This window comes from Symphalangus syndactylus, chromosome 7, assembly GCF_028878055.3.
Source record: "Symphalangus syndactylus isolate Jambi chromosome 7, NHGRI_mSymSyn1-v2.1_pri, whole genome shotgun sequence".
Classification (NCBI taxonomy): Eukaryota; Metazoa; Chordata; class Mammalia; order Primates; family Hylobatidae; genus Symphalangus; species Symphalangus syndactylus.
In genome coordinates, this window is record NC_072429.2 from 103,332,856 (window position 1) to 103,344,372 (window position 11,517).

At 41.0% G+C, this 11,517-nt stretch overlaps 1 protein-coding gene across 2 annotated transcripts in view; it reads right to left on the minus strand.

The window, feature by feature from the left end:
* Positions 1 to 7,819, minus strand: part of LRP12 (LDL receptor related protein 12) — a 97,299-nt gene extending 89,480 nt beyond the window's left edge. The window contains exon 1 of one of the 2 annotated variants that reach the window (XM_055287020.2): positions 7,343 to 7,819. In XM_055287020.2, the coding sequence (XP_055142995.1) occupies positions 7,343 to 7,787 (445 nt within the window). In that variant the 5' untranslated portion in view covers positions 7,788 to 7,819. The remainder of the gene's footprint in view (positions 1 to 7,342) is intronic. The other variant, XM_055287021.2, reaches the window with a different exon arrangement.
* Positions 7,820 to 11,517: the final 3,698 nt, after the last annotated feature.

The window sequence follows — 11,517 nt, forward strand, 5'->3', positions numbered from 1 at the left end:
TGAAATAATCTATACAACAAACAGATTAATAATTGTGTACAACAAACCCCCATGACACAAGTTTACTTATATAACAAACCTGCACATGTACTCCTGAACTTAAAAGTGAAAAAAAGGAAACTAGCCAGATCATGAAAGCTCCAGTGAGTTAAATTTATATTTTAAGAACAGGGAACTGCTGTTGGGTTTTAAGCAAGAAAGTTACATTATCAGATCTGTACTTTAGATAAGTCACTCTGGCTACTGCTAGGTGTGATATGATTCAATCAGGACAAGACTAGAGCCAAGACTAGTTGGGGGCTGTTACAATAATGTAGACAAAAAAAAAATGGGCCTCTACACGAAGAGCACAGCAGTAGACAGACATGAACCTTAGGCAAAACTACTATTCTCAAACTTCAGTTTCTTCTAATAATACCTACCTCACACAATGATTTTGAGAATTAATCATGGCATTTTTTATGTATTCTCTTAGCAAAACTTTTACAGGCAATAATAATTTCAAGAAACAATTATACTTCAAAATATATCAGATACAAAGATTATTCTTATGTTTTATCCAATATATGTAAAAAGATTCCTTAACTATTAATGAAATTAAGTCAGATTATGAAAGGTTTATTCACTTATATTTGAAAAAGTAAATTCCAACTACTAAACATCCTATTGTGCTCCATTTAATCCTAATATTAAAAGATTAGCATCATTTTTAATTTATCTAAAAACTGAAACGTAAGTGAATTAAAGGTAGGTATCAAGTTAGTCTTATTCAATGACAAAACATGAGCATAAAACAATTTCACATCTTCACCAAACTGATACCAGCAAGTAAATGAGTTATTAACTATTTAAGAGGAAAACTAGAAAACTGTTCTGTCAGTTTTATTTACTTTGAAGTTTTGGGACCTACTAAAGTTATATCTTCTGTAAAGCTACACAATCAAAAAAAAAAAAAAGATAAAAGCTCAATTTTTCCAAATCTGCTCTGAAATTCACTAATCTTTTCATACATTCTTGCCTCTACCAAAGACATTCTGATTTCTAAAGCAATCTGTATTGATAGCTTAGCAGAAAGCATTTAACTTGGGCAAAAATGTATTGGAAATCCAGCTTTTGCCCCACCCTTTGCTTCTTGCCTGAAATACACTTAAAACACTGTAAAAAGTTATGTTCTATACTTATTTCATTGACAAAATGACTGCCCTCAGAACTGAGTTCTCCACAGAACCCTTCTTAAGGTTCCTCCCCTTGTAATTTAAGTCCATCTCTTCCTGTCATCTGTTGTACAACTATTCACAATATATCTTCTTGCATAGTGTTCATAGCCTTCTCTATTCTAGATGAAATAACAGAAATCTAACTTGCTAAGGATCCAAACTGTTCTACTGAATCGAGGGAACAAAAATCCCCCTCAACTTCTCATTCCTCCTCTTCACTGATGATCTTATGTTGTATTACTTTGAGAAAATAAGAACAATCAGATGTAATGTCCACCTTCCCACCCCAAAACCTACAGACCTAAATACACTGGCACCAATATTTTCTTCTTTACTTCTTATGGCAAGAGGAAAAATCCCCTTTTCTCTATCAAAAGGGCAACCTACACTCCTTTATCTCCACTACTACTACTACGTTGGTCCAAGCTCCTGTTATCTCTCACCTGGATTATAGCCAAAATCTCCTAACTGATCATCCCATCTCTACTGTTTCCCACTTCACAACAATACTCCACATAGTAGCAAAAGTGACTGTTTCAAAACATAAATCACATTATGTCACTAGTTAACTTGAAATAAAACCCAAACTCTTTACCATGGATTCTAAAGCCTAGAGTTTCTAAGTATTGCTCTAATCTCACCCTGTCACTCTCCTTATAACCATTATGTTCCAGTTACAGTGATTTTAGTAATTTATCTGCAACATACCACCTGGGCCTTTCATGCATTGTTCTCATATGCAAAGCTGTCTTACCCAACCATAACACAGTTAGCTATGCTTTCGGTCTCATAAATGTCCCTTCATGAAAAGGTCTTCCCCTAATTACTCTGTGCCTGTTACTCACTATCTCTGCCCTGTGTCTGTTTCTGTGAGAGCACTTATTACAACTTATTCACTAGACTATAAGCTCCATGAGGGCAGAAACTATGTGCATCAGGTTTTATCTAACACAGTGCTAGACATAAGCAAGGGCTCAATAAATATTTGCTAAATGAACTGAGTGAAGAGACAGCCAGGATTAGGCTACAATCCTGACTCTACTACTTCATAGTGGTTTGACTTCAGTTAAGTCACGATATCTCTGTGTTTCAGTGTTCTCTTCCATAAAACAAAGAGTATGTATCTGATAGGATTGCCAAATAAGACCTACTAAAGATTAATTGTCAATAAATAAAGACTAATCACGAATCTTTCAATATAAGTATTAAGTACTTGTAAGTAAATAAGTGCTATTAAACTTAATTTAATAAATGTTAGTTTCCTTCCTTCCCTTCTATAACTTAGTGAGAATTCCCTAAGCTAATACAGTATTGAAATAATATATTTATATATACTTAAAGAGACTCTGATGACGTGTATTTGAATAGATACATTGGTAATTTGTATTTGCAGGATCTAATCCTAAATTTTAGAAAATGGGAATAAATAATGTACATCTATTACTTAACTCTCTCAAAAAGGGGGGAGTGATAAGGAGAAAAGAAAACAGAAAAGAAAGGTAACCTTAGAAATTAGAGATCATCAACTTCCAATTCCTAAATTTAGAACAACCTTCCTCTTCTTATAAAGACTTGCAGCAAGAACAGGATTAATACCTAAAATAAAAATATTCTATATTTACTTAAATCTATATAATTCTCACTTATATTTCATGTATATTTTTACTGAACTTTCACCCCTTAAATTGTGGTATCACTGGTAAAGCAGAAAAAAAAAAAAAGAACAACATCTCATATCAGAAACACAAAAAGGCCCTCTTGTTCCCTTAATATTTTAATAAGCTTTAAATTTTCTAACTACAAAAGTAAATCTTAACATTTTCTTTAACTGCTGCTCACTTTTCAGGCTAAAATCCCTTTTATGTTCTTCAAACGAAATTTTACTTTCTAGGAACCTTATAAATCATTTACCATACATCATTCAAATCTCCATACTCTATCTAGAATACAGTTAACAGTACTTGTTTAATACTTTCTGCCTGATAACCACCTAGAATTTTGTGGAATGTGCTGCCTACCTTCATATTCTCCCAAGGATATGGATATAATTTAGATTCTGAACTCAAGAAAGGGTTTATGTTAAGCAATTAATTCAATTTTATTCAACATATTTTATGTAATCAAACTTGACTTTTTAAGAAGTAATTGGTATCTGGTTTAGATTTTTCCCTCATGTTCCAGTTACTTCTATAACCTTTCTAAAATTGGAATTTCTTGTCTACCCTTAAACTAGTTATTAAGTGCTACTGAACATTCCATAAAATTCATGGGAAAAGATTCATCCATTACATATATGCAAGAATAAAAAGATTATTTTAGGCTACCACAACATCTAGAATACTACCGTGAACAGTAAAGACTCTTTAATGTAATAAGCTGAAAACTGGTTTAAAAATGAATTTTATCACAAGTCAATCAGTATATGCTGGGAACAGTTCTATGGCTATCAAATGCTCTGGCAGCAACTAACCAAAAATAAACCTTCTGCAACTCTTGAAGGTTACTGTAAAATGATATACAAACAACAAACATTCTAAATTACATTTTTTTTTTTTTTGGAGACAGTTTCACTCGTCACCCAGGCTGGAGTATAATCGTGCAATCTCGGCTCACTGTAACCTCCACCTTCCTGGTTCAAGTGATTCTCCTGCCTCAGCCTCCTGAGTAGCTGGGATTACAGGCGTGTACTAGCACGCCAGCCTAATTTTTGTATTTTTAACAGAAATGAGGATTCACCATGTTGGCCAGGCTGGTCTCAAACTCCTGACTTCAGGAGACCCACCCGCCTCAGCCTCCCAAAGTGCTGGGATTACAGGCCTGAGCCACCACGCCTGGCCTCTAAACTATATTTTAAGGCTTCATCTTGGGTAGTATTTTTCAAGCTAAGGACTGCAGTTTATTAGTGGATCCAAAATTAATTTAATGAGTCCAGACCAGCAAATGAAGAAGGGAAGGGTGAGAAAGAGGAGGAATAAATAGAAAACATCTGAGTGCACAGGTAGTAAGAGTACGATTTCATTAATTTTTTCTCTATGTACATAGTACCCGAAGCAATGTGTATTTTAAGGGTGGGTTTGAGTAAAAGTTAGGAAACACTAATCTGGGAGACAAACAGAAGTGGAAAGGATAAAGCAATGGAACTGTCAGAATTACCAAATTGTCGTTTAGGAGGTGAGCAAGACTAACAGCTTCTATTGACTAGGAGACAGAGGTTTTGGAAACTCCCATAGATTTGTAAAAGCCAGACATTCCTACGTGAAAAATGACAAAGCACTTTTTCCTCTTAACAGTAAGCCTAGGACAATGCGTAGCAAAGCTTGTGGTTGTCACCACTGATGTTTTTATCCCTTCAAACTTCCAAAGGTGGCAGAGGTCAGCCTTTACTCTCTCCTCCTAACTCTCAGGCACATTGAATGCAGTTAAGATACAGTAGCCCCTGAAAGATAATTACAGGTCCTTGAACAACTACTTATAGAAAACATTATATTCTAGATTACAATTTAGAGTTTCAGATAAGACTCTGGTATTCAGAAAAGTTAATTTGGAAGTACAACAGTCACATATCAGAGCCCATAAAATCGTCATCTGGAAAGTAGTACCAAAATAAACAACAACAACAACAATTTTTTTATGTATGTGAAATGTTTCAAAAATCTGAAGGACACCTTAGAGTCATTTCATGTTCAAGAGTCACTCTGTGAAGAATTAATATTGGAATTCCCTAAATATTGGCCAATCAACCTGCTTTTCTTTGTTAACAGTGATTGTGAATATTCAGTTTCATTAGTAGAGCTAATTATGTTTGAAGCCATTTAAAACACACACACACTTTTTACTGTATAGCAGACAGTTTCATAAATTACAGCTAGTATCTGTTCTAAGAGGCTCAAGGCGACAGCTATTTCTCAGGATGCATCCACTACCCATTACAACTACTATATATTCTGTTACCCAATTCCCACTATTGTTACAGAACCACATCCCCCCATACTATTGTTACAGCCCTTTTTCACTATTATAAATCCACATATGGTTAGAGACAGAAGAGGACAAAAAACATGCAGCCATAAAGAGGATTTCTCAGTTCCAGGGTGAAGGGTTCCCTTTAATCTCTGCTGATACAGTTTAATGTTCTGCCTGGTTCACTACCTCCTTTTTTTTTTACACTTTGAAACTTGCTGTGGCTTGAGACATCAACCTTTGGCATAATCACCTGCTGGTTTTATAATCTGAGGCCCACACTGTTGGAAAAAGGAGTTTCAGTCTTTGCTTACTAACAATTCCTCACTGAACACAAATTCCAAAAAGATAAAGCTTGGATAAACACCTACCAGAAAGTCACTTTGTGTACAAGTACTAAAGAATGCACCAAAACAAACTAAGGGGTTCACAGCCTCTTATCCCTCGAGGCAAAAGACTTCTAGTTCAAACACTGATGACACAGGTTTTAATGAAAGAAGAGCCCATTTATTTATCTATTCTGATCAGACATCACAGAAATTCAATTCTTATCATAGTAGAGGACAAAGCTGGACAATCCTAATCACCCTGAATTAAAGATACCTCTGAATTTCTTCTGTCTCCTGGGCCGTTACACCAAACCTAGAGCAGAACTATACCCACCTTCAGGGCAGAAGAAACAACATAATAGCTTATTGATCTCTGGTGTAGACGCAAACCCACAAGTCATCAGGCAAGCAGGGATCACAGCCACTTGATGCAGCTAACAATCAAAAGTCGTGTACTGGTTTTTTGGTCCCACACAGGCACACCTTTGGCAATTACCCCTACATAAAAAATGGACCAAACTACTCTCCTCACCAAACAAAAATACTACTAATCAGGTATGGGAGAAACACAACCTGAATTGTACCAAAAAGAATTTCTTGGCTGTCGGTAAATGCCCAATTACGTTCATTAATTCTTCATTTAGTGTCACATGCCAGGTTTTAAAAGCCACCATCACATTCAATTCCGTAGATAAATGCGTTCAAAAGAGATAACACTTGCTGACAAATTGGCTGTTGACTAAACCTCACCACCACCACCACTATACTAGTCAAATCAGTGTTTGTGGCAAATGAATTAGACTTTTTATAAGTAAAATTTACCAAAGTAATGATAACTTCTAATTATTTTTCTGGAGAAATCAAAGCAACACTCCAAAAACGAAAGGTTAAAACTGAGCTCTCTGAAATACCTACTCAGTCTGTTTGATGAACTAAGAACGGTGAAGTCAGAAGTATAACTCAATTATCTTAAGAGATAAATGTTCTTTGCAATTAATTCCATTCAGCTCTTGCTCAGACCCCAACGCAATATAAAGCTGTCCTCACAGTCTTCAGCCTTCTCTTAACCCGAAAGGAGTTATCTCTAACCCGATCCATCGACTGGAATAAACTAACAGTGACCACAGCAGCGGACGATGATGGATGAAATTACAATTGAACTAGGAGTCAGGACAGATGTGTACACCCTAAGAGCGAGAGACTGAGGTGGGGCTGGAAACTATTTTCTGGCCTTCTCCCGCGTGCTGCTCCCGGGGAACCAACAGGATCCTGCATGCCCGGATTCGGCAGAGCCCTTGCCCCCGAAGTGGAGGAGTGGGGAGAAGTCAGCGAGGAGCCTTTTCAGGGAATCGAGTAGGGCAAGGGCTCGTGCGGTGGGAATCTCACCGGTGAGAGAACTTCCTAACCCCGGGTTGGGGGGAGCGGGTGGACGGACCGTCCCGGCAGCGGCGGGGGCGACCTCCTCTGCTTTCTCACAGTCAAGCATCTTTGTGTGTGGACTGTGCCGGGCTACGGGTCCTCGAGCAGCTACCCGCGGGGGCCCTCGAACCCAGGGCGGGAAGTCCGCCCGCCATCCCCTCGCTCCGCCGGGGCCCTCCCGGCAGGGGCCCCCAGCCCCTCTCCAACACCCGAGGGTCTGGAGGTGGGCGAGTGGAGAAAAGCATCTCCGTGTGGGGACACCCGTTCCGCCACATCCACCCCCCTTGCCGGTCTTTGTCCCGCCGGTAGCCAGGGTCTCCGCGGCAGTCTCCAGGGGAACCCCCGTCCTGGAGGCCTCGGGGCCCGGGTCGCCTCGGCTTTGTTCGGTCAGTGGGGCGCGGGGACGCGGACACTTACCGTACACTCCAGCGAGGAAAAGCAAGAGCAACGCAGACCTCCACCGCGGAGACTCTTTTGTGCTCCAGCGACGGGCCATAACCACAGCAGATGGAGAGAGAGAGGAGGAGACGGAGGAGGAGGGAGGAGGAGCTGGGGGTAGACGCCGCCGCCGCCGCCGCCGCCGCCGCCGAGCCACCGGCTGCTCCCTGCGCTCTCCGCGGCTGCCGGAGGGGGAGGGGAGGGGCCGCCGCCGCCCGCGCGCGCTCTCTCCTCCCTCCTCCCTCCGACTCGCCTGCTCCCACCCCGGGCGGTGCGAGAGCCCCACGCGGGGCGGCCCTCCTGGGGGCAAGGGCAAGGAGCTCGCGCGCCGGCGCGAGGAGAGGGGGTGGCGGACGCGGGACTCCGGCCTCGCGCCGCTCGGGCTAGCCGGCACTGCCACTCGCCAGACGGAGCGCGCGCCCATCCGTGCGATCGGCAATCCCCTGGCCCGCCTGCCTCGGTTCCCTCCCCGCGCTCCGCTGGACTTTCCAAGTCTCGGGCCGATTTCCACGCGACGGGAGCCCAAGGAGCAAGGCAGCGCCAATCGATGGGAGAGCGTGCGAACGCCGGCTTCTGGATGCCCAGGGGCTGGAGCGCGGGGTGTGTGGAGGAGCACGGTCGCTGTCCGAGGCCTGGTCTCTGGCCCAGCGGGTGGGGTGGGTACGAGCTGGGAGGCTGAAGGTGGTTCCGTGTTGGGAGAGGCGTGGATGGTCTGAAGCTGAGAACTTAGGAGTTCCTTCCTCTATCCGGCACCCCCACGTCTCCACTTGCGGTCTGCGCGGAGCTTCGAGTGGGGGTGGGCGCCAAGTTCGTGCGGCCAACCCGGCAGCTGGTCGGTCAAGGGGCAGTGTGGACTCCCACGCTCAAGGTGCCCAGAATGAGTCGGCCAAGGCTTGTGCAGAGCCCCTCCAGTCTGGCGTGGAAGCTCCAAGAGGTCATTTGACATCACACGCTGGGTCGGGTGCAGCTGGGCCAGGATGCTCTGCAGGGCTGGAGCCGACTTTCAGGGTAGATGTATTGAGAGGAGGGTTCGCCCATCACGCTGCAGTTTCCCTAAAGCTCTTACCCCACTCCCAACAAATGGGAGTCCTCCTTTACTTAGATCCCCAGAACACTTTTCTAAGTACGTCTGTAGTGACGCTGGCACATCACACCTTACGCCCTGTGTTTTTAAAGTGTTTGTCTACAACGTGTTATTTCTATTAGATTTTATCGTTGCGCTTTGCAAGCACTCTCCATGTTATTCATTGAAGACCTACACTGCATCATGCTGTCCTATTGACATAGGTTATCACTTTTTAATCTCAAACATCCTTGTGAGATAAATATTATCCATGTTTTATAGAAAAAAGAGAGATTAAATTACTCATGGCAAGTAAGTTGTTTGAAACAGTTTTTCTCATTCCAAAGTAAAGATTGTTCCCCCTATACCACAGGAAACTCTCTAGCACAATGCTTAGTGCCTAGTAATGTGTCGGAGTTGGTGCCTGCCAGGGGGTTCGTGGTCTCCCTGACTTCAAGAATGAAGCTGCAATCCTTCCCGGTGAGTGTTACAGCTCTTAAAGATGGCACGGACCCAAAGAGTGAACCCTAGCAAGGTTTATTGTGAAGAGCAAAACGACAGCTCCCACCGCATGGAAGAGGACCCCAGGTGCTAGCTGGTGGTGGCCAGCTTTTATTCCCTTGTTGTCCCCCCCCCCCCCATGTTCCGTTTCTGTCCTATCAGAGTGCCCTTCTTTCAATCCTCCCAGCAATTGGCTACTTTTGGAATCCTGCTGATTGGTGCGTTTTACAGAGCGCTGATTGGTGCATTTTACAATCCTCTTTTAAGACAGGAAAGTTCCTCAAGTCCCCATTCGACCCAGGAAGTTCAGCTGGCCTCATCTCTCAGTAAGTAAATGTTAAAATTTAAAACATACTTTCTGGGGAATACATTTAGGCTTTCCCTCTGTCTTCTGCCGATTTGCCCCCTTTTAAGTTTTTTTTTTTTTTTTCAAACCAGGAAATGGTATTCCAAAAGATAAAAGTGTATTAATAAGTATTACAAAAATCTGATAATTAACAAATCTTATATCATCTGGCAAAAAAAGCAACCAGCACTCCAAAAATGTTTTCCATTCTTGTTGGAAAGAAGCAACTTCAGTGTTTTTCACTAAACAAATTGCAGTTGTCTTTCCTAAGTTTAGGATTCTAAACTTCACTTTCTTGTTTCTTAAGATTGCTTTCTCTAAATTGCGCTTCCATAAGAGTTGTGTTAAGAACAGGCCACAAGCAAAGTGAAGAAATAGACTGGACTGCATCCTCCCCTGTCCACTTTTAGTACCATTCAAGGAACTCTGTCCCGGACACGAGACACACAGTGCCCTCATCAGTTCCTGTCACACCCCTCCCACCCCTACACTTGCTCATCCACCCACATGTGTCTTCTCAGACTTGCCAGGTTATCAAACTTTTGGGTATCTGGACCCCCATAACACTTACAATTTGGTGAGGACACCGAAGAACTTTTATTTATGTGGGTCATATCTATTTATATTTAGCATTTAGAAATTAAAATAGAAAAAAAGAATTTATTTTAAATTCATTTAAAATAAAACATGCATCACAAGTTTACATAACTCTGCTTTCCAAAACAAACACAAAAAATTAAGAAGAGTGGCTTTGTTTTTGCACTTTTATAAATCTCCCTAATGGCTGGTTTAATAGAAGACAGCTGGATTCTCATATCTGCTTCTGCATCCAATCTGTTGCAGTATGTTGTTTTAGTTGAAGTATATGAAGAAAATCTAGACTCATGCAATATATAAATTAGCAAAGGGAGAACCTCATGTACTTTCCCGAAATAGTCTTAGTGATACCCCACTAACCCCCCACCACCAACAGAAAAACTTTGAGAAATGTAGATCTAGGTGTCTGCCTTAATGCCTTCAAAATCTAAGTATTTTGTTTTTTATTAGAAGGGCTCTAATAAGTACTCAATGTTCACCAGTGAATGGTATTTATATTTTATGAGGGAACATTTTTATTTATTGAAAACAATTATAGTAGGATATCAGATGTTAATAAGCATCACATCACAGAATAGGTACTCAATGTTACTCCCTTTTTCTCACCGAATCTACCTAGCTGGCCATCTGGGCTGATACATCAAATTGTTCATCTGTGAGAAAGCACTTTGAAATCCAGAAAACTATAGCTATGCAGTGGTTAATATTGGTAACAATTCCATTGCAGTTGTACTACTAGTTGATTTTGCTTGGCCAGTGTTCTGGACTGCATGATTTAAAGCATAAATCATGCCCTTGACACCCATATCATTCTTAATCTGAGTCCTCTGGATCCACCGATGGGCTTCAAAGAATCTTAAGCCTTCTGAAATTATATGCAGATTTTGTGCTCATGTACTTTTATAGAGAGAAGACATTATTTTCAGCAGATTGTTAAAATATTGTGTCAACCATTTTCTTAAAAGTTTGAGAAAAACTGAATGAAGCAACCATTTGAGTTGCTGCTTAATCCTTTTCCAAGTGGTTCTGGAGCTCCTCAAGTACATGCAGTTGGGAGTGGAGCAGTACAGGGAGTGCTTCTTTTTCCCTTGACATATTTTGAAAAGGGCTACAATCTTCCACTTTATGGAAACATGCCCTTAAATAATCCTTTTGTTTGATTTTAAACTTCTCTTTTTTCCTTGTTTGGTTATCATCACATATAATGGTCCAATTTTTATTTGTCACCAATTAAAATTTGCTCCATCCCAATGTAGACTCTGCTTCATTTAGTAGCATTTGAAAATCTCGTCAACACTGAGGTTAGACTGGGGAGCATTATCACTCCCACTCTGAGAATCATCTTTTATTGGAAAGAAAATTGATGATAGTGGGTTTTCTATTCAGCATGCTGCCAGAGAAAGTTGTATCTTTTAACTCCCCCTCAAAGGAATATTGTGTTTAAAAAAGAAAAGCAAACTTGAGAAAAAACATATAAGTAACTTAAAAAGACAGTTTTTTAAGATTGAAGTTAAGTAAATGAGATCCCTTTACAAATGAATTCTAATTTCCATTGGAGTTGAATAATATAGGCTAGCAAATGAGATCCATCAATCTAGGTAACTTCTATACCAGTTCACTAGCACATTTATTGTGGTTAAATATTCT